The sequence below is a fragment of the Periplaneta americana genome, chromosome 7 (genome assembly GCF_040183065.1).
Source record: "Periplaneta americana isolate PAMFEO1 chromosome 7, P.americana_PAMFEO1_priV1, whole genome shotgun sequence".
In the NCBI taxonomy this organism is placed as follows: domain Eukaryota; kingdom Metazoa; phylum Arthropoda; class Insecta; order Blattodea; family Blattidae; genus Periplaneta; species Periplaneta americana.
This window is the reverse complement of record NC_091123.1, coordinates 58,517,405-58,541,603: the sequence shown is the minus strand read 5'-3', so window position 1 is coordinate 58,541,603 and position 24,199 is coordinate 58,517,405. Positions and strand designations below refer to the sequence as shown.

General features: G+C 33.9%; 1 protein-coding gene across 2 annotated transcripts in view; it reads left to right on the top strand.

The window, feature by feature from the left end:
- Positions 1-16,315, top strand: part of LOC138703134 (ESF1 homolog) — a 28,453-nt gene extending 12,138 nt beyond the window's left edge. Inside the window, exons 3-11 of one of the 2 annotated variants that reach the window (XM_069830760.1) lie at positions 1,469-1,650; positions 1,860-1,979; positions 5,343-5,543; positions 7,649-7,871; positions 8,037-8,323; positions 9,183-9,350; positions 13,629-13,781; positions 15,172-15,330; positions 16,037-16,315. In XM_069830760.1, the coding sequence (XP_069686861.1) occupies positions 1,469-1,650; positions 1,860-1,979; positions 5,343-5,543; positions 7,649-7,871; positions 8,037-8,323; positions 9,183-9,350; positions 13,629-13,781; positions 15,172-15,330; positions 16,037-16,150 (1,607 nt within the window). In that variant the 3' untranslated portion in view covers positions 16,151-16,315. The remainder of the gene's footprint in view (positions 1-1,468; positions 1,651-1,859; positions 1,980-5,342; positions 5,544-7,648; positions 7,872-8,036; positions 8,324-9,182; positions 9,351-13,628; positions 13,782-15,171; positions 15,331-16,036) is intronic. The other variant, XM_069830761.1, reaches the window with a different exon arrangement.
- The last annotated feature ends 7,884 nt before the right edge of the window (positions 16,316-24,199 follow it).

Here is a 24,199-nt window from a genome sequence, read left to right as displayed (position 1 = left end):
GGAGTCCTACTAAAGCAGACTTAGGCCTTATTGTCAACTTTTTGGCCTCACTAATTTTAAACTTCTTCACATTTGGCACACATTTTTGTGATAGTTCCTGCTAGTTGACCCATCTGAAATCAGAATCTAAAGCATGTAACGCGCCTACTTCAGAAAACAGTTTATCATAGTTTTCTGGTAGTAACACAGTTTCGATCTTCCTTATTTCCTTTTCTACCAAATCTAATGTATGAATGGTCTCTGACTGGAAAAAAAACCACTCATTCTTCAATTTGTATTATGTGTACTAGAAGTACAGGAACTACTCCTTTCCCATCCCCTCTTTCGACAGAGTCAAGTAATCCGTGGCTCGAGGTTTTTTTTGTATTTGCAGCTTGTCATAGATCTAGAGACATCCAACATTTTGGAGCTACATAATTCCTCGCCTATTGGTATATTATCAGGGGAAAATTGTGTTCCACAGATACTCTCATCTTAAAAATGTAACTTAAATCTATAAGCTTAGCAGACTTATATAAGGTCTTAGACCGTGTCTGAAGGCAATGGAAATTAAGCAACCAACTTATGTCTGTATACATGAAAGAAGACAGATGGCATCAATCAAACTGCATGCATGTTTTGAAACATCGTTGCCACAACCCGTAAGTCGTTGAAAGTTGTGGAAAGTGCAAAACTGGGTTAACAGCATTTATGATCCAGGGAGTACCGTATTTGCTCGCGTAATTTGCGCACTCTTTAATCTAGTTTGAAAATTGGGGTGCGTAAAATATGCGAATTTTTAAATTAGACTTTTTGATCTGGGTTTTATTAAAGTATATAGTAATTAAGAATAGGCCTACAGTACTTTTGTCACCTAAGACTACTGGTAATCTTGAATTATAAATAATAATTAAATGGGTATATGACAATCATAATGAATGCAAAGTACATAGCAGACGTAGCATTCTCAGTAGGTAGTCTTTGAGTACATTGTATGAGTTTATAGGCCTATTGATGGATTTTCCATGTTACCGTGAAAACTGCACGATACCTATTAAACGGTAAACCTTGTCACAGTCACTGCCCTTAGGGATAATTTACAACAAGCATCAGTGTTGAGTAACGTTATTTAGAGTTTCTTTGTGAAACAGGTAGTTGAGTTGGGTACTGGTCAATGAACAATGCCGTGGAATGCAAGTATTGGCAATGGAATTTAGGGAAGGAAAATTCATACTGCAGAAAAAAAATTGTACACAAAATGTGTGCGGAAAATACACGGAGCAAAATTAAAGTTCATAATAGTCCTTTAAAAATTAGGGTGCGTAAAATATGCAGTGGTGCAAAGTATGCAAGAAAATATGGTATGAAGAGACACCAAATGTAATCTACGTAGCATATTTTTGTGAATGAAGTGGATGACGATATTTTACATGAACGGTACAAATGTAGTGAATATTTTGTTTAAGTACTGATGTTGTTGCACAAACAGGCACTGAGGATGAAGAATTAGACCATGGTTGGGGAGAATTGGATCGAGATGCAGAACAAACAGATGAAGTCACGAATCGATTAGCTGTTTGTCACATGGATTGGGATAGAATCAGAGCCAGTGATCTCATGGTTCTGTTTAATTCCTTCCTCCCTCAAGGAGGTGTGATTCACTCAATTATGGTATGAATAGTATGTGTTCTGATTGATTATATTATTACTATTACTCTGTAAATGTCATATTGTCATTTATTTTTCTTGTTCATTAAAACTTAACCCTCAACTGGTATCTATGGGTCAATATAGACCCATATTGCCAGATATCGTAATGTACATTTAAAAAGCGATACCAGTTGAGGGTTAAAAGTGATTTGTAAAAATTTTTTCTCCAGATTTATCCATCTGAATTTGGCTTGAAGAGAATGAAAGAAGAAGAAATTAGAGGTCCAGTGGAGCTGGTAGATGAAGGTAGAATTGTAGAGAATGGGCAAGAAGAGGATGATGGTGAGGAGGTGTGTGTTCCTGTGCATTTAGAATTTAGCCTATGACATCCCTTGAGGGCTAAGGCCTCCTGCATGTAGGCAGGGTAGCTCTGATTCACTCTTCAGGTGAGCTAGCTAGCCTAGAGTGTGTTCGACCTTGTTCTCTTGTTCATCGTCTCTCGTGTTGGGTATGAAGCACTTTCACTGTGGTTTACCTCACTATTCATTGATTCTGCCACGCACTTTGCGTCATTTCACTATTCACATATTCATTCGCATTGCTGCTGGCACTTCAGAACACATTTCACTTTCCACCGATTGATGTTTCCTTCGACAGTTTTTTTCCATGTTGATCTGATTCTTGCGCACCTCGTCCACTGCTTCCCTGCTCTCTGTGCGAATGTATCCGCCCATCTGTTTCTCTGTCTTCCTGCACTCTGCTTCCCTATCCTGGGGTCCCACATGGTCACTCTGTATGTCCACTGGGTGTCATGCATCCTAGCTACATGGCCTCCCCAGTTCCATTTAAGTTCGTCTGCAACCTGTACTGCGTCTTTCATGCCCGTGTTCTTCCTGAGGTCCACATTGCGGATTCGATCTTCTAGCGTCACTTGCATTATTTTTCGTTCCATTTTCCTCTGGCATACTTTTACCATCTGCCTCAGCTTCTCGTTCAAAGACCACGGGAAGAGCACATTTCTCGAACACCTCCACTTTCAGGCTGTGCATTATGTACAGTTAAAAAAAAAACTTTTGTTGCATAGAATTTTATAAGTCCCAGAAAGGATGCAATGCACATGATTAGAGGGCGAGTGTCCTTGTTCACAAGAGAACTAGTTGAGATAATAAATTAATTTCGTTTCGTTATATGTCTGATCATGTGCACTTGCCTCCTTTCTGAGACTTATAAAGTATCTGTGCGACAAAACTTTTTTTCAGGCTGTATAGAAGCTCACTATTGTACATTTTCTTTGTAACTATATTTGCATTACCAAATTTTTGTCTGTGTTATGTTATTGTTAATGTAATAATGAGAAAGTTCTTAAAGATACCATTGGGTGCTGTCTTTTGCATGTCTGCTGTGTACCATCATGATGAGTTACCTCCTATTGATTTGTAAACCAGTTTCACAACTGAAGAAAAGTCACTCATTGTCAGAACTTTTCGACACTCTTGTTTGCTGTTCTAAATGAGATAATGACTTGTGTATATACAGTAATTCGTTCAAATTGTCATCAGTTGAGACACATTGTTTTTTATTTTAGCCTTTTTTTTTAATATAATACAGATCTAATCATACAATATTATGCACTAATAGGGATATTGTTTTGTCAGGAACTGGAGAATATGGGTATTTCCCATGAAATTTTCATCCTTAGCTATAATTAGTAATTATTTGTACCCAACAAACTTCTATTGTAAATGATTTCCTATGTTTTCGTATCATTTAGCTTAAGGTTTTTTTTTTTTTTTTTCCTTTCAAATTGTTACGAAATTGTTTTTAATGATTATTCTTTATGAAGTGATTAGTAGGCCGATCTAGTCGAACCCTTATTTAGGGCGACTTTTTTTGTGTTAAAAATAGTTATTTATTTTTTACCTGTTATTTACAGTACATGTTGGAAGTAATGGCCATGTTCCTGTACACACAGCTCATATTTTGAGAATACATTCCTTATGGAGATCTTCATGTGAAATGTTAGAAATTTTTATGTTTTAAACAGTTTTGTCACTCATTGTCAGAACTTTTCGACACTCTTGTTTGCTGTTCTAAATGAGATAATGACTTGTATATACCCAAACAGTAATTCGTTCAAATTGTCATCAGTTGAGACACATTGTTTTTTATTTTAGGCTTTTTTAAATATAATACAGATCTAGTCATACAATATTATGCACTAATTGGGATATTATTTAGTCAGGAACTGGAGAATATGGGTATTTCCCATGAAATTTTCATTTGAAGCTTGTCTCACAAATAAAAGTGATTATGTAAGCTAGCCCTCATCTTCATACTCATTGTATTCATTTGTTTTTCCAATCAGAGTTATTCTCTTGTTCAACCAGAGTTTTATGGAGAAAAGCCATGAGCTCCACACTACTTTTTTAATCAGTTATTTAATGATGCTGTATCAATTGCGAGGTTAGCTAACATTCGAATTTGTATAGCAAGATGGTAATTTTTGGAGATGAGGTCAAGGTTTCAGCTAGGATTACCTTGTGTTATTTTGGGGAAAACCTCGGAAAAACTCAACTAGATAATTTACCCAAGTGGATTTCAAACACATGCCTGAATACAGCCTCAGATTATAAGATCAGCTTCTTATCCCTGAGCTATCGCAGTGGTTCCTCAGAACTCAATTAGAGTGACTAGAAAATTGAGAATGGTCCTTTCTGACCATGCTTGCTGTTCTAAAATACATTTCCATTTTATGTGTTTATTTCTGGCAGTAGGTTTTTTCACAATGAATATCACCAAAACAAAGATCCACAGAGACAGAGAAAGGACCATCCTGAGGTAACATGGCTGGTTTTTCTTACAAATGAAGCTACCAGATTGACGATTCCAAGTCTTTTATCATCTCAGTAGTAATTTTCAAGGGTGAATTAGAGAATAATACCTGTCTGTCAATGTTAATGCCTCAGCCAAATGAGTAGAATGCTGGCAAAGAGAGAGTCTTGGTCATAAATATATTTTCTCGAAGTCTGAATCTCTGTATTGTTTGTACAGTGAGGTCACAAAGTGGGCTTACTCCCTACATATACTTAGTTCACTTACTTTGTGAATGTTGTTGTTGTTGTTATCTAATGCCGGGCTTTGGCAACGAAGCCATTAGTGTTCTTGCTCTCCAATATTTCTCTGTGGTGGATCCATCAGGTAGAACTTCACAGGTTCTGAGATGATCTTCAGTCATTTCTTCTTCTTTACTTTGTGAATGTTAGTACCCTCATGTTTACATTGGTACCATGGTAGCTGTGCAGTTATAAACAAACATGGCTGACTAGAGTCCGTTTATCATTGAAAAAGATTAGTGACCCTTGATTATCTCCGCAAAACATCTGCCAGGACATGGCACAGAATTCAGCTGTGCTATGGAAATGAAGGTCTTCATACCGATGTCTTGGATCTTTAAACTATCAGATACATGTCCATATCAATCCATCAACAATACCCATAGTAGTGTTGTAATACATGGGAGGTACTCTCACTTTGTGACCTCTCTGTATATTAACTTATTAAATGAAACAGACCATCAGAATCTAATTTTGCTTTATTGTGTTTACATACTATATGTAATACACCAGTAATATGATTTGTAGTTCTAATAGAACGAAGATGGTGAATATTTATAGTGACACAACTATAACATCTTTTATAACTGTTTGTAATAGAATGAAGAAGGTAGTAAGTACCATATGGAGAAACTGCGACAATACCAGCTGAATCGTCTCAAGTATTATTATGCTATTTTGGTATGTGATTCTCCTGCTACTGCCAATAAGATCTATACTGAGTGTGATGGCTTGGAGTATGAAAGTAGTGCAACGCGCCTTGACTTAAGATTTGTTCCTGATGAGACGAAATTTGATCAGGTGAGCTGAATCCTTTGTTTTAGGTTCTGCATGACATATAAACCCTGAGTCTGAATGAGAGGCTTCTGAGCTAAATTTATCGGCAATTTTCTTGTCGAACTTTTCTGTTTTTATAGACAGATGATGCTCGAATGAACAGAATAGAAGTCAGATGTTAGAAATGTTGTGAAGATTCTGAAAACTTACAAAATATTTTGTTTTACTTGATTATTTAATGACGCTGTATCAGCTACTGGCTTATTTAGTATCGATGGAATTGATGATAGCGAGATGGTATTTGGCTAGATGAGGGCAAAGATTCGCCATAGATTACTGGACATTCACCTTATGGGTGGGAAAAAATCTCGGAGAAAAACCCAACCAGGTAATCAGCTCAAGTGGGAATCGAACCCATGCCCAAGCACAACTCCGCATCAGCAGGCAAACGTGCTACCGCCTGAGCTATGCTGGTGGCTCTTACAAAAATTAGTTTGAACTTAGAGAATTTAAAGAATTGAGTTTAATAGTATTTAATCTGTAGAGGCATAATAGATGCTTTCCCTGTATCTTGTATGTAATCAAAGCTCAACTTAATAATAATAATAATAATAATAATAATAATAATAGTAATAATAATAATAAGGTGTGATTCCACATAAACTTCATAAGAGACTAAAATGTCTGGATATCAGTGAGAAGTTCATGTTAAAGCACCAGAAGATTGTGCTGTTGAACACATATAGCATTCTTTGAAAAATTATCAGCAAAACTTAGGGGTTCATAATCAGCAAGCAGACGTAATAATAATAATAATAATAATAATAATAATAATAATAATAATAATAATAATAATATTAATAATAATACTTACTGGCTTTTAAGGAACCCGGAGGTTCCTTGCCGCCTTCACATAAGCCCGCCATTGGTCCCTATCCTGAGCAAAATTAATCCAGTCTCTACCATCATATCCCACCTCTCTCAAATCTATTTTAATATTATCTTCCCATCTACGTCTCAGCCTCCCCGAAGGTCTTTTTCCCTCCGACCTCCCAACTAACACTCTGTATGCATTTCTGGATTCGTCCATATGTGCTACATGCCCTGCCCATCTCAAACGTCTGGATTTAATGTTCCTAATTATGTCAGGTGAAGAATACAATGTGTGCAGTTCTGCGTTGTGTAACTTTCTCCATTCTCCTGTAACTTCATCCCTCTTAGCCCCAAACATTTTCCTAAGCACCTTATTCCCAAACACCCTTAACTTATATTCCTCTCTCAAAGTGAGAGTCCAAGTTTCACAACCATAAAGAACAACCGGTAATATAACTGTTTTATAAATTCTAACTTTCAGATTTTTCTTATTTTGAGGTTTCGTAACAAGCTGTTTTTTTACGGTGATGGGTTGTTAGCCCTTCGCCCAACCCCCAAGCTGGAGGACCACCCCTCATCGGCTGTCCGCAACTGCTTATTCAATATATTCACAGCTACCCTCCATATCTGGAGGCCGTCTCCTCGATAATAATAATAATAATAATAATAATAATAATAATAATGATAATAGTAATAAGAAGTATTGGAGAGCTAATGGCTTCATTGCTAGATGCAAGGCATTGGAACAGCAACATAATAATAATAATAATAATAATAATAATAATAATAATAATAAAAATTTTTTTGTCCAATGGCGGGTACTTGACTGTTCGTCATTCACCCATATGAAGCCAGTTTTGTAGACCAGTTTATCGACAGTCATTGCCTAGGGTGTGCCATAGGCTGGTCTATACTTCACCTACGTTGAGATGAGATGATGATGATGATGATGATGATGATGATGATGATGATGATGATGATGATGATGATGCCACAGGGGAACTGGATCTCCCGAAGAAAACCCCTCTGTTACCTGAACCACTGGCTTGCCCAGCACAAGTCATAAATCAAACCCAGATCTACACAATTATGAATCTAACGCTCTAGTTACTGGACTGTCATGGTAGTTATGTAATTGATATAGGTCACAAAATTTCATTTTGGTTTATTGAAACCTGCGAAGTCAAAATCCATGAAAAGTCGCGAGAGGCAATAAATAATAATAATGATATAATACAACTATTTATGTTTGTTAGGAACCTCGTGAGGTTTGTGACAAGCTACCAGACCTTTCAAAATACCAGCCACGATATTTCACAACAACAGCTTTGCAGCAAGCCAAAGTGGAGCTTACATGGGATGAGACAAACCCTGAGAGATCAGAAATCACTCAGAAGTTAATGTCTGGTCAAATTGATGGCATAACAGAGGCAGACTTGCGTGATTATCTCGCTTCCTCCAGTGGAGAAGAAAGTGATGGTAATGTTTTATAATTTTGTTTGTAATTTTACGGAATATGCTTAGTTGTTAGTATATAAAAATTATTAAAGGTGAAAAATTCTCTAATTTAAGATAGTTTTGTAACACTGATTTTATTATTTTTTGTCGTCAGAAGTTATTTATTTATTTTCTTATTCTTCACAGAAGCTGTTAATGAAGAAGTAAAAGAAAAAATTGAAGGTGGAGATGACCCAGTTTCAAAATACCGAGCTCTATTGCAAGGAATCGAACAACAGGAAGAGAAAAAGAAATTTCGTGATGTAGAAATGGAAGTGTCCTGGGGAGTTGGTCTTAAAGATAAGACAGAAGAATTAGTCAAGAAGAAATTAAAGGACAAGAAAGATGGTTTAACACCATTTGAACAGTATCTCGAGAAAAGAAAGGAGAAAATAAAACAAAAGAAAGAAGAAAGGAAAAAGAAGCTAGAACAGGTAGCTTTTGAAGAATTACATGCGGGATATTAATTTAAAAGCAGTTGTTCATAGTACTGTGGTAGTGATATTCCACGATTTGTAAGTGGTAGTTCATTGCTGTATTTTTTCCTTATTTTTATTTTGTTATTTCTCCACTCTTTCCTTTTTTTCCCCCCCTGCCAGTTGACTGATCTGATGGCTTATGACCAAAAGAACTGAAGTTTGAATCCTAGAAGATCTAGCTAGTGACATTTGTTGTAAGCAAAAGAATTGTAGAGCAGATTTTTTTCTTATTACTTGGTTTTCCTTCACCTTATTCCACCATTTTAACATAATTGCAATATCTCAGTAGCCTCTTCAGTTTAAAATGGACGTTGATTAAAGAATTACCAGTACAGAATATGTATTATGCAAATTGTATAATAGAAAAGGAAGATAGGTATGTTAATCTTATTATTCTTTAAATATCTTTTAAAGAATGAGCAATTACCGTATATTTAAATTTCATTATTAAATTGAACTCATTGGAGATAGCCCCATAGGACTCAGTATACGCACATAAATTTTTCAAATAAACAGACGTAACAAATATGCATATAAATTGGAAATAACATTTTCGAAGTATTAAATAAATAAAAAACATTAATTTAGGACAGTCATTAATTAGAAATTTGGTTTAAAGAAAGATGTGAGTATTCAAAATCTAAAACGATCTTTTCTTTGTACAAAATCTTTGGTAACCCACATCTTCCAACAAGTTAAACCTACCTTTTAAACTTTCTTTTGATTCACTTATAAGAATAATTGTGAGTTATCATGAATGTAATGTTTTATATTTGTACGTAATTTTTACATTCTGCTTTTTTTTTTTTTCCAGACAAGTGAAGCTTCAGACAATGCATTCAGTGATGATGATATTCCATCAGATATAGATATGAATGACGAATATTTTAAAGAAGAATTTCAAGGAGAATTCAAAAAGAAAGTCAACAAGAAAACTAAGAAGATTGATGCTGCAGAAGGCAATGATGATAAACAAGAAATGGTAATATATTTTTGAAAGATAATATAAGTAACAAACATTACTAAAGAAATAAATAGAAGTAATTTGTCTTGTAAAACCGACAACTACCAGAGATATGACAATTTTTTTGTTGTCTTTCTTCATTCTTTGACTTAATTCACTTTTGTTTTAAACATGTTTATTCTTTTATTACACTCTGGAATATTTTCTGGAATACCCGTGTCCTTGAATAAGTCACGCACCCCACTTTTGAAAGAAAAAAATATAACTTTCAACAAATGTATTTACGACAAATTAAAAATAATTAAACACAGATATAATTCAGTTAACAATGAATTAATAAATAAATTTTATTCTGGGACAGAGCGCATGTCACTTGTCTTGCTTATTCGGCCATTTACACAATATCCTGCAGCATTAATGGCACACACCACGATTTTCATATTTCTCCGCAGTTTTGATAATTTGAAGTTCTTTGCCGCAAGTAAAGAATCGCAACCTCATACCTTTAGTGGTACTCATTTTCAGAATCGAAAATATAAGATGCACAAACTATACACTTATCACACTTGAACTTGATTCTGATACATGTACTGCTAATCCAAACGTCATGTAACATTGTTAACAATCAAAATATCTATACAAGAAAATGGCATGCGTTACCACCTTAGGGTTTGCGCAGGAGAAAAATTTGACAATGTTATCAACTTCATTTAGAATAAGCCATGTACCTGTATGTTTTACTTGTATATTTCAGAGAAAGTGTGCAGGTATTCCAGAAAATACAGTACTAATTTTTTTAGACTTTTCTGGTTTCTTTAATGTGTATTAATCACAAACCAGTTACTGTTCTATGCAATATATTCAAGAAAAAATAAATTTAATAAAATTTAATGATGATTCTGTATTAAGCTGTTACATTGTAATTCATACTGACTCTCTAAGAGAATGTGATTACTTAGTTCCTTTACATAGCATATATTTTGCATTTGTGTGATGTCATTTTCTTCCTTGTTTTATATGAACTCTAGGTGAATACGAGTAGCTTGTATTCAAGATTTCAGTCTTCCTTCAATTTTCTAATCTGAAGTCCACAGAACAACTTTCTTAAATATTTGAAACTGTCACTTATTTTGTTTGTCTCCATGACAAATTTTTCACTAGTTCTAGTTTAACATGTAAAGATGGAAGAAACACATTTTAACGATAATTGTCTCACATTATATTCTGTTACTCTGGAATTTATTTATGATAAAAGCGTTAAAAATGGCATTTTATGTGCGAGTGGAGATGTTTGCGAAATGAAACCGCAGGCCAAGTTAAGCAACCTTATGTATAAAATAACATTTTTAGGAACAACTGGATAATACGCACGGCAGACCAACATCGATAGTCGACTCTACTCGCTGGCCATTACTCACCGGGCCGTACCGAGCCGCATCAAACAAAATATAATCGAAATGGTGGTAGTCAAATTCGCGACTATATTCTTAAATAATTCACTCCATTAGTCAAGTTCAAGGTTTTATGTAGTACAACGGCGGTTTTTTGAATGCATTAAGAGAACATGAAGATGTAATAAGATAATAAACTAGGTTATCACAAGGAAATTAACAGGAAAAAAGGTGTGTTTCACAGAATACCATTAAAATGACTGAAAGTAAATTTCCGGTTAATGTTCGCCAAAGCGTAAAGTATGTAATTATGACAGCGTTGCTGTTTTATTTCTGGCCTATAGAAAAATACCTAGCCTTTTACGAAAAAAAAATTTAGGGACCATGAAATTATTCACCGCTTACATTATAGGCCTATTATTTATTAACAATATTACGAATCAAAAACTGTCATATTATATAATTTTAACTACTACATGGACGAATGAAATCAAGCTAACCTAACCAAAGCTAACCTAACCTAACCAAAGCTAACCTAACCTAACCTAACCTAACCAAACCAAAGCTAAGCTAACCAAAGCTAATCTAACCTAAGCTAAGCTAATCTAAGCTAACCTAACATAACATAACCTTCGTAAATGCAAGGCCTGTAACCGGAGCAAGAAGGGATCTCAATCATTTAATCTGCAAGTACACGCAAAAATAAATTCAAGTAAGGATCACGCTCCCACTGCATGAGAGGTTCGCGCATGCGCTACAGCAAAACTGTTTCTGTCCCGAGCCTCTCATCTAAGGCACTCGTCATAATTTACTCGCAATATTTACGCAAATACACATTGTCGCTAACAGTGGTGCTATCTCTCAATAATGTTCAGAACGAAGGAGGTAGACAGAGAAAGAAAAAATTCCTCCCGCCAACTACGCCACACACCGTCATGTTCTTATGTTGGTGACATTGTGTATTTACTTAAATTTGGTGGTAAACGTAACGGCACGGTTCAAAGCGACCGTGCTAATTCTCCAGTATAGCGCATTTTTATATTTGTGTCGTGCACTATTTTTTAGACAGCTATTCATTCATTCTTGTATAGACTATTCCCCCCCTAGTTCTCCACTGCTGTATTCCCCGCATTGTAATAGCGAAACTTTATTATATTAAAACCAAGTGATGGTATAACTCACTTGCAGAGCATTGGACTGCAAATCAAGAGAACCCAAGTTCAAACCTGTGTGCTCCCCTAATTTTAAAATTACTGTTAATTCTTAATTGATGCATATATTATGAATATAACACCTGCATAGAATTGGAATATATCAGTCCCCTAACTGCCCATTGTGCAACTCAAACCAAGAAATGGATTCGGAACACCTCAAAATCTGTGCTTCAGTGGCTGGCCGTGATAATATCTTTGAAAAATATTGGAATGCAAGAGGTCAAATGACTTTATTGTCAAACACCTGGCATTAGAAAACAACAACAACAACATATTATGAATAAAATAGTTGTTCAAGCAGTTTATTTAATTTGTATACATTTCTTAACCAAAAGGAGTAATTTTTAAAAGTAGGCCAGGCATTGTTTGAACTGCTTTATTGCTCAGCTGTGATTTTTATAATGTTAACATCTGGTGGGAAACAATCGACAATCTGTCATTCTGTTGCAAGTCAGTGTTAAAAATACTTTTTTCACTAGTGGTAAAAGTACTTTTCACATGCTACTGTTTAGTCAATTTTTAATATGCTTGCCTGGCGTTAAAATATCTACTTTTAAGAATGGCAGTTATAAAGAATTCTCCTGTTAGCCACTGTTTAACTACACAGTACTGTATAATACAACTATTCCATTATCAGAGAAAACACAATGTTTAGCGAAAGAAACATTCTCTCTGTAGCAAGCAGAAGGCTGATAACTTTAAAAACACACCAGATAAACCAACTATGCTTGTTATACTTAACAGCATTTCATAAATTTCTTTTGTGGGACTAGCTATATGAACTAGAAATATGGAGGGAAATTCATTTGCCTTTATGGAGTGACACAGCTTTTGAATTTATTTTGGAAGCATCATTATTATTTGCGTCTCAGCTCTTGGTCTTTGTGAGGTGCGAGCTAGAGGGCAGTATTCCAAATAGCAAGACAAAGGTCTACAGTTTATGACATTAAATGAAGGTATAACTTTACCCAAAACACAATAGCTTTAGTTTACACAAATAGAAACTTCTGCCTTTCAGGGGTTACGCCCAATGGCCTGTTTCGGCCTCAGTTCCATCTTTTAACTGGTCATCCTACTCCTCTCTTCCCTATTGGATTGTAATATAAAGCCATGTTTGAAATTGTTGTTCCTTCCATACTTTCATGATGTTCTTTCCATTTTTATTTAAGCTGTTCTATTCTGCCATTTACTGAGAATATTATTTAATTCTCTTCTGATTTGATTGGGTTTTCTATCCATTTTAGTGCATCTTTTTACTGTTCTCAAGAATTTAATTTCAGCTGTTTGAACATGGCTAGAATCTAAGCTAGTCCATCAATCCCTCATAGATAAAGAAGCGCCCTCTCAATAACTTAAAATCATGCAGTGGACAAAATCTGATTCCTATTCGTATTTAATGTATCAGACTTAGCAGCGATCAGCTGTCTGCATTAAATTGTGTGTTGACTAGTGTTATTTCCCATGTTTTACTAAAGGGTGATAAAATATGGTATTCACCATGTTTTACGAAAGGATGATAAAATACGTCATAGAGATGATATAGTAATAAAGGTTAAGTGAGTCATAACTTCATCATTGACATTTCTCAGTCTTCCTATTGTTCATAGTTCTTACTTATATTAGTTTTACTCTTAATGATTACAAATGTACTTTCAATTCTACGAATTGTTGTTCCACTTGTTATTTTATAGGCTGAATTAGAGTTGCTTCTAATGAACAATGACAATGATGATAAGAAGCATTTTAGTCTCAAGTCCATCCAAGAACAAGAAACGGAAAGAAAGAAAAAGAAGAAAAGTAAAAAGAAGCCAGTTAAAGAGGAATGCAAAAAAGATGATTTTGAGGTAATATTGTCGAATATCCTATGTGTGCATGTGTGGTTATATTGATGGTTTTAAACAGCAACCTCGTAAGTCAAAATATTCAATTTTACTGAGAGCGGCAAAAAACATTTTAATATATTAATAACGAACAAATATGTGACATAAGAGGGTTATATCTTCTTGTAAAATTTGTATCCATACCTGGACATAAAATGTGTTTTCAGAAGATTTGAGAAGACTTTTATTATTAATAGGAATAAAGTGAAATCTCTCTTTTTTTTTTTTTCTTTTTTTTTTTTTTTTTTTACATACCAGGTTGCTGTTCAACATCATAGATATAATGATTTCTTAATGTATATTTCTATGTTTGGATTGATATGTATATTCTAACTTTTGGGATCATGTTTACAATCCTTGTTAATCAAGATGGTTATGTCCATTATCTTTCTTAGAATTTATAATTCTAATTCTTTAAAGTCATTCATACAGTTTCAAAATCATATGGATATAAATGACAGTACTGTATATTGCTTTCCTCATTAGTTATCAGAAATTTCAATAACTAAATCAGATAAAAGCAGTCTTAAATATTGAATCTTTTTTCATAAGAATGAACCGAAAGAAGATGCTCAACTGTTGGATAGCATTCATTTCAACTGCTGGTAGCTACACACAGACACTTTTTTTTAGGAAGAATTCACAGCTAATTCAGTAATTTTTATGACAATACTGCTTACCGAATTAACATTTTTGCATTTGCAAACTGTTTTCCTTTTAATAGACAAATAACATAAATATGTACAGTAACAAAACCTTCAGTTTGGAGAAGTGAACATAACCTACCATCATCTCGAGTGGCAACAATGCAATAAGTCTTCAAACAAGACATTTTGTGTTTAGTTTACTTCAGTTCAAACGAAATTACTGCCTTTAAAGTTAATCTGTATTTTTGGGCAGTATAATAGAAAATCTGCATTTGTGATTTATTGCTTTCCACTTTCAACAAAACTGTACAAGTCGAAATTTTAGCAGATTTTCAAGAAAGAACCAGCCTTAGCAGGCAAGGGTGAACCTGATCGCAGCATAGCTCTTATGGTAGGTAATGCCAAGTACACATGCACTAACAACCTTTGTAAAATAGAAGCTTGTATTGAGCAGTTCAGTATGCAGAACAAAAGGGTTACTGCAGATAACAGTAACAGTAAATTAATAAAGAAGTCAAACAATTATATTTTATAGTTGGTTAAACCTAATGCCAAATTGTTTTAGGAAGAATACACAAATAATATTAATAGATCCGGGACTATGAGGGAAATGGCAGTTCTGCATTTCACCAGAGCAGCCACTGCTATATGAATTTCCTATTTGTTACAAATTTTAAACAGTATAAATATTGATTCATATTTTACAGATAAATGTAAAGGATGAAAGGTTCTCTGCACTGTTTTCTTCGCATCATTTCAACATAGATCCCACTGACCCTCATTACCGAAAGACCAAAGCAATGGAGGCATTGAGAGCAGAGAAATTACGTCGTAGACAAAACGAAATACCAGATAATTCTGACAAGGTAAGCTGAGTATATTTTATTCCTTTCATATTGTCCTTGCATCAGATATAATAATTATGTTGGAATGCAAAAATATAAATTTCAGGCTTTTTTGACAAAATACAATGTCTTCATAATGTGAATATAGTTTTTCAGATATTGTCAAGTCACATGTGTACAGCATTAGCACTCACTAGAGTTTTCCTTCCATCCAAATTACTGCATTCATTATTGTTCATGAGAATTTATGCATGTAGAATTTTAGTCTATCACTGTAGCAGTAAAATATCATTACATAACTTTCATGAAATTGACCTTTTCTTAAAACAGTAATCCAGAATTAATAATGCTTCTTGAAATGTTGGAAACTTCTTTGCCCATTATATATCAGGAAACTGCACATAATACACCGACGTGGACATTGTCTGAAGAACAAGATTTATTAGGAAGCTATCATAAATGGTGAAGTAATTCTAGCAGCGTTATAATTCAGTTTTGTCACTGACTTTCAGCAGAAGTTCCATAACGCATAAAATTCATACAGAAGATCAGCAAAAATTACCAAAATCGTAGCAGCTCACTTACAAATCCATATCTCGCTCAAAGGTTAACAATAAAAAATTACGTCAGAAAGGCTGGAGCACAGCAGAATTATTTGTATTTGTATGTGTATACAGTATTTAGTCAGAAAATTGTTGCAGAAATAATTAATGTAATTATTTTTCAGTTACCAGCGAAAATGCAAAAGTTGGAAACAATACAGAACAAGGATCCGGAGTTATCATTACTTGTGAAAGCCATTAAAAGGAAAACACAGAGTTCACGAAAAGGAGTAAGGTGACAGTCATAAGAAAAGAATATATTTATAATTTTTTTTTGCAAACAAAACATTTATTACCAGCCACTAAATTGCCAACAGAATAAATTGTCAATTTCTAAAAAATATATGTATATGGTATGTAAATGGTTGGCTCTAAATGAATGATTTAACATAATTACATTTCTATATGAAGTGACTTAAGTAAAAAGTTTTTATTAAAAAAACACCCTTCAAAAAAACAAAAAGCTACCATACCATTTGTCCAATCCTGCCAGTAATTTGAGCCCCTAAATCGTGTTATACGCTGTTTGTGCTATTGAAAATCCTATCCTCGAAATGAAATACCTTTCTTAGTACTGAAGACTAGGGGAATATTTTATATAATTTGATATTTACAGTGAATAGTTTAATTTTACCCTACAATCCTTTGGATACTCTCGAGCCTGATAAGAAACTAGCACTTGAAGGCTTGACTCAAATACAAAGATGAACTGGACAATAGTTTCAGAGCACGTAAATGTGAAATCTCTTTAATGTTGAATTAACGGTGACAATTAGTTGTATTTTCTAAAAATCTTAAAGTTCTTGCATTGTCTAATTCAGTGATTATATTAAAAGAAACGTGTATATTTCAGTAAGCAACCATTGCTACTAATGTTTTATGTGGGCCATAAACTGTGATGCTTGAATTCATCATAATATGATATATATAATATATTATAATGCTGTAAGATATGCTCATTTTTATTAACTTTGTTGTACACTAGTGGCAAAAAAAAACTGGACCGACCCTTGTAGCTGATTTCAGAGTCTTGTTCACTCCAGAGTGTCGGTGCATATCCCTTGGACCCGAAACCGCCTGTGCAGTTGAACAACAGCCACGCAGCTGGTTACTGTTTTCGTCTTCATTGAATGGCTCAGGTGCTTGGTGCGCAAAGTGAGAAATCCGATGTCCCAGAACATGAATTTTACCAGCTTATTTTCTAATGGCTTTCGATATGGGCTACGTTAGCAGTCGAAACTACAACAATTTCAATAGATTACTCAGTATCTTGTGAATGCGGGCGTAGCATGCACAGTGGCTCATTTCGGAGACTTTGATTATTCTGTCGGTCCGGTTTTTTTTGCCACTACTGTACATATTCGCAGTGAATTTGTCGTACTGTAATAGAAGTGGTTACCGACATCTTATGCTCTAGACGTTTTGAGTACAGTAAGGTGGTTATTTATTCAGAAATAGTTCGTTGTTAATTAAAATTTAATCATTCATATGTACAGTAAACGGAGAATGGAAAGGAGGGGGGGGGGGATCAGTGAATTTGAAGATTTATATAAAATAAAGAGACAAGCAGAACAAATATTGTAGAAATTAGTCAGATTTCCTTCATCTTGTTGCCTTAGACTCTTATATGATATTAAGAACATAACACAATAGTATTTATTATCTCTTCATATATTTTACTGCGCTCCAAAATCCGCTATGTGCATTTAAACAGATTTTTCAGGAGAAAGAAAAAAGCATTGTCACTTTTAATTTCCTTGATTTTCAAAGCTACTTTCGGTATAATTTCAACCATTAGATGAAAAATGATAAAATTATACCGAAAGTAGCTTTGAAAATGAAGGGAAATAAAAGTGGTTATTTCTTTCTCCTGAAAAATCTGTTTAAATGCACATAGTGGACTCTGGAAGTGCAGTGACAGTATATTAATACTACCTTAATTTGCTAGTTTAATACGTAATTTATGAGCACTGTAATGATTGAATCTGAAGTACTCGCGCTTGGGTTCAAATTCCACTTGAACTGATAATCTTACATTATCCTCCTCAGTCCTAGCATCTCTTATGGGATACATTGTACAGTATTTTTTTTTTTTAATCTTGCTATCTCAAGAAGAATGTTTTAAATATTCTTGAAACTAGTTGAGTATGTTTGCAAGAGACAGCAGCACCACCTAAATATGAATTCAATTAATTTACATACCAGCCACACACGCTCCAAGATGGCTGTTTCTGGAAATGAGGTGAAACTTATACGTGTAGGTAAGTTGCTAGAGTGTTGATAATATAAAAAAATTAAATATTATATTGAATCAGTTAAATTAAATTAAATTGTTCTGTTTGATGGCATAATCAGATTCGTGCCTAAAATTTGTACACATTACTAAAATTGATATATACATTCTCTCTCCTATGGGAGACGTCAGGCTTCTAGATTTAAAAGTAAAAATTGTTATTTTGTATCACGTTATAAAATAAAACTGCATATTCAATCAGAGTTAATGTAATTAATTCACAATACATTAAGTTATTTTAAGTGATCGTTTAATTTAATTTAGTATATTCCCTGTTGTTGTAGTTGTTATCATTATTATTATTATTATTATTATTATTAATTATTGTTAGTATTAATTATTAGTATTATTAATTAATAAGTTTATTATTGTCATTATTGAGTGTAATTAGTTACCACTGCCACCGGGTATATACCCACTGCAGTGTGAATAAATACATACATACAAGGTCTCCTATAGGATACATTAATTTTGAGTTACATTCATTACTTAAATTTTTTTTCTCAATTTTTCATCAATACACAGTCCATTTGCAACACTATATTAAAATTACATAGATTTCTGAATCCCAAAATTTTCTCCAGGATTGAGGAGGTTAACGATATAGAAAACTGGGACTTGTTTTTCAAAGCAGGACTTAAAATTTTTTAATCCTGCAACTTATGAAAAAACATAGTTTCATTCAACAGTGTTTTTTCCCTTATCACAGAAGTGTAATCAGTGTTTGCTTAAATTTACATTGTTGATGGCATTAGTTCAGCTTTCCTTCAGTACTTTTCATAGTTGTGTGTTTCTTCTAAAAGGAGGTCTATAGTATTGTTTCACATATAACACATAAATGCTTCTGTTTGTGACACATAGAGGTGGCTTTATCTGTATTCTAATTTTAGAAATCAACAGCTTTAATTAAGGTCTTCTTTTGATCACTTTACTTAATTCACTCAAATAATGCTGAGCATACGTACGACATGTGAGGAGAGGGAAAAATAATAATCTCTGTAGTTCTGAATAGTAGTTAGGAAGCTTGTGATGAATAACTACCAACATCCAAAACGTCTTATCAGCTCCTTTATGTGTGTGTGAGATGAAAATATATATATATATATATATATATATATATATATATACACACACAATAGCGTTTTATGTACTTTCATTTTCTAAATTTATGTTGTGTTATACTGACATTAAAATTGGAACATCTGGCTATGTCCTAAACTTTAAAAATATCAATTATTAAATTTAACTGAATATTAGCCACTGTTGCAAAGCCTTATTTCAAGTCGAAATGTAAAATGAAAAAAAAAATTTGAAATCCCCTTTAGCATGTTATGATTTTGGATCGAAAGAGAATTGTACCATAATAGCTCTATCTTTTAGAAGAAGTGACTGTGAACAAATGCAGGGAATTTTGGAATATCTCAGGACGGAGGCCTTTAATGGGAGGTCAGGAGGAGGGGACTGTCCTGGGAAAAATTACTGGAATGAAAATCTTATTCTTAATTGATATCGGGAGAAACAAAGCTATCTTCCAAAAACATGCCGTAACAATTCTATTCAGAAATTCCACTTGGACTGACTGGGATTCGAACCCTGATATATGGCATGAAAAACCAGTATGATTACAAATGTATTCATCAGGAGATATCAACGTATGTTGAGATGAATAAACTGCGCATTACTTTGTCATGCTCACTACTACACATGGACATGACCAAATATCAGAATGTTAATGGCATAGTTTTCTCAGTTTAAGATAGTCCCATCCAGTCTTCAGATGCAGTAATTACTTTTACAGAAATGTGTTACTAAAAAATATGCTAGATATATGTAGTGTAAAAAAAAAACGCGCACACACACACACACAAAAAAAAACCAATGAAGTGTCAATTAATTAGAATCATTTAGTTTGTAGTGTAAAAATATAAAATTTCCTTTCCATATGCTCCTGCTTTCCTCATTTCATAGCTGTTTTGGATTTAAGATAAAATATTCTTTAACACAAGTAATATGAATGCAAATATGTGGAAGCTTTTAAAGCACTGAATGTCTACTTCCATTTGCATACATATACTACAAAGAATCAACATGTTGAATCAGATGCTAAATGAAGGTAATAATAATACTGAAATTAACATCTAAGTTTTCTAAAGTAAGGTAGATTTGGAGTGATATATGAAGGAAATGTCAGGTCCTGATGTACCTTTTTCCATTGGCCATCCTTTTGGGAGCGTTTAGTCCATTAGATTCTGATATTATGTTAATTATTTTCAGTTATTAACAATTAAATATACTATTGCTGGCATCATCCCTGCCAAAGCTACTGGTTGAATTCTCGTGACTCATCCTGAGATAGTTTACAGAGCCCTGTATGTTCTGTGCTTTTTCAGTTATGTTCAAGTGAAAGTACGTTCATTATAAAAATACCTCTGCAGTGTTTGAAAAAATTGATTCGGTTTAGGATTTAAATTTTTCTGGTATAGAAATTCCAATAGAAAAATATGCAATTTACAAATAAAATCGGGCTTATTCCTGAAATAAAAAAGTTAAATGAAAGAAAATTAAAATTGTCCTACTTTATGTAGGAAGTTTCGGTATATGATTCAAAGAGTTGTATAATGTAATCGCAAGTACGAGGATTGGATAAAAAAATAATGGCAACACTGTTGCTACATCCGTCATGTAAGTCATATAGCCTTAGGGTGTTGTGGAGAACATAAGGTCAGACAAGCTAGTGCAATAAGTGGTATTGGTTGTATGATATTGTCAAATACGACGATGCCTTGAAGTACACGACAGTGCAAGTATCTTAATGACATGTTTACAAAGCTGGAACAATGTTCGTGGATCAATAATGAAGTTCCATGAGGTCATGGTGGACAAGACTGTTATCAGGGACTGCGTGAAGCATGTGGTGATGCAGTATTGTAATATCGTACAGTGGCATGATGGGTAAAATTGTTTCATGAAGGCAGGATGCTGTTCATGACCACTACACTATTCAGCTTCCTGCTTCCCTGCTGGATGTTGATCGCTGTGTAAATCAGTCGCAGAGATAGATAGATATATGCTACAAAACTGTGCTCCACATTCTGCACAATATTCTTGGGTTATGCAAAATTGCAGCCTGTTGTATCCATCAAATCACTGAGGGTGCAACAATGGCAATGCTATGCAATTTCACAGGAATTGCTGAACTGTTACCAGAGGAAAGGTGACGATTTCCTTGGACGGATTCTCACTATGGACGAAACATGGGCTCGCTCATATGAATTACACTTGAAGCAGCAATCAAATGAATGGAAGCATCCCGGCTCTCCTCGTCCAAGGACATTGCTGTCTTCACATGGTGGTGTAAAGGTGATGTTCATTGTGGCTTATGACATTTATGGGGTAATACTGCAGCAGACTGTAGATGCTGCAATTTTCTGCAACAATAGCTTCATCCAGTTTTAAGGAGAAAGCAACGACACCTTCCGGAAACGACCCCCTATCATCCTTCATGACAATGTGAGGAGTCACACTGATAATGCTGTGATTGATCTTCTGTGCAGTGGGAAGTACTGGAACATTCGCCCTACTCACCTGATATGAGTCCGTGCGATTATGGTATCTTCTCCATAATGAAAGAGCCACTTAGAACCATTACAACACAGACGCCATTATTCATGCCATAAGGCAGTCACTTCAGGACATCAATAGAAATGGATGCGCTGATGGTGTACGACAGCTTCCACAAGTGTAACAGAAGATGGTAAAGCATGGGAGTGATTACAATGAAAAAATGTAAATTGTGTTTTTTCTGATAATAAAGCTATTTCAGAGTTATAGCACTGCTGTCATTTTTTATCCAACCCTTATAATATAAAGCTAGTTACAATACAATACAAGTGTTAAAAATGACATTTTATTTTGTGAGTAGGGATGTTTGAGAAATAAGGCTGTAGGCTAAGTGAAGAAAGCCCTATCAAAATAAAATAATTTTAACGTGTGTATTGTACACTGTTTTTAGAACCAAGCTGTGTTATAGCCCAGCATTGGACTGCAGGTCCCCAGTTCGAATTTGGGTGGCCTTTTTTTAATATAATTACATTAAACTGTTTTATGTAGTTATCGTAAAATAGTTGAAACAATTTATTTAGTCTGTATATATTTATTAATCAAAAACAGCCATTTTTAAAAATAGGCCTGCAATTGTTTGAACTGCTTTATTGATCAATTACAAACGTTGTCTTATAACATCTGGTAGAAAACGACTGACATTCAGCGCAAACAGTTGAAACTGAGTGTTAAAAATATTATGTCTGATTTTATGACCACCATGAGGAATTTGAAATTGAAAAAAGTGCATAATATATTATAAAATTTGTAATTTGCATCCGCTTAAGTAGATTTAATGACCATGAGATATTGCATGAAATAAAAGTTGGTAACACTGGAGAGCTATATTACAACGCTGAGTGTTACATGTCTTGTGTTAAAAGATCTACTTTCAGCATGAGCTGTCAAAAAAGTATTTATCATACTATGTTTTTGAAATTAACATTATACTGAAAAGACCATTTTGAGTCGACTCAACCCAAAAATCTTAAGGTATCAGTAGTTCATTATTTTAACACTTTACCATTTTATACTGAATATGTAGAGGGGAACTACTGTGTTTTTTTCTTCACTTACACTTCACGTTGTAGACTGACAAGAGATTTATGATTATTCACGAAACATGCAACTAGCTAGTCTATTATTTCAAGAGTCTGTCAGTTATTCATCCTCAAAGTACATTATAGTCTACTAACTTATTATGTCTGCCCTCACATCTGCTTTTGCATAAAAGTCTCTACAGTCTCAAAAGATCCTGTAGAGATGTCTGCAGTTTCAATCGAGACAAAAGTCTGCGAAGCAGGAAACTGGTGAGGTGAAAAACAGTTATCAGTGAATTTTGTCTGGAGTCCTGATTAAGAAATCAGGAGCAGGGATCCCAAGTACTATACAGGGTGTATCAAAAAGAATCGCGCAAACTTACACGGTTGAAAGTATATGATAATAAAAGCAAAAAACAGAGGCTTACCTCATTGAATTTTTCTATGGAATATAAAAAAAGAATTTTCACTTAATATTATAGGCTGAAAATTACATAATTAGCAGTTTTCGTCAGCACTATTCTGTATTTTTTTTTTACATATAAAGAAGCCTTTATTTTAGGCATTAATTTCAAATACATGCAGTAGGCTTATTTATAAAAGGTGGAGAGTATGTCAATATCACTTCCAATAAAATATTTACACCCCACATAGAACAATCACAGACAATGGTCACTTCAATGTATTTTGTCCTGGGAAAATTAAGAGAGGGAATAAAGTTACTGCATCCGAAAAATCAGATAAATGTATATTAGTTCACAGATCTAGGGGCCAATATTTCTGACAGTAATCATGTATTTCCAGCAAAGTAATAAAAATAATGATATATTTACATATATTTCACAGTATAAACGTTTAGTAAATTTGGCCTATAAATAGTGTACGTAATTCAATCCTTCACACTTCAGACATATAACTACATTATACGAATTACTAAACATTCAATGAAACAGTTGCAACAAGTAGGTATATACAGATTGTCCAAACCAAAATTAGAGCTTTCATTATAGTAATAAAACCTTTAGATATAGGTACTAAATCTTTTGAAGAATAATATTCCTCAAAACATTAAGTTCTTCTGGTTATATTGCTAAACAAATAAGTCTCCTCATTGGGACATCTGTTCTCTGTACAGTAACCAAGTACAAACCATACAGACGTCTAAATACAAATTCATGTCTTTTGTCATGAATTTTATTACAATTTGCTGAATAAATACAGTATAGATTTTTTACACTGTATTTAAAGAAGTCACGATTCAAGTAAATCACTTCAGTGCCAATAATGTTACATAACAGAAAGTAAACACTGAAAAATAAATAATATGAAGTAATAATTACCAGAGAAAAACTGGC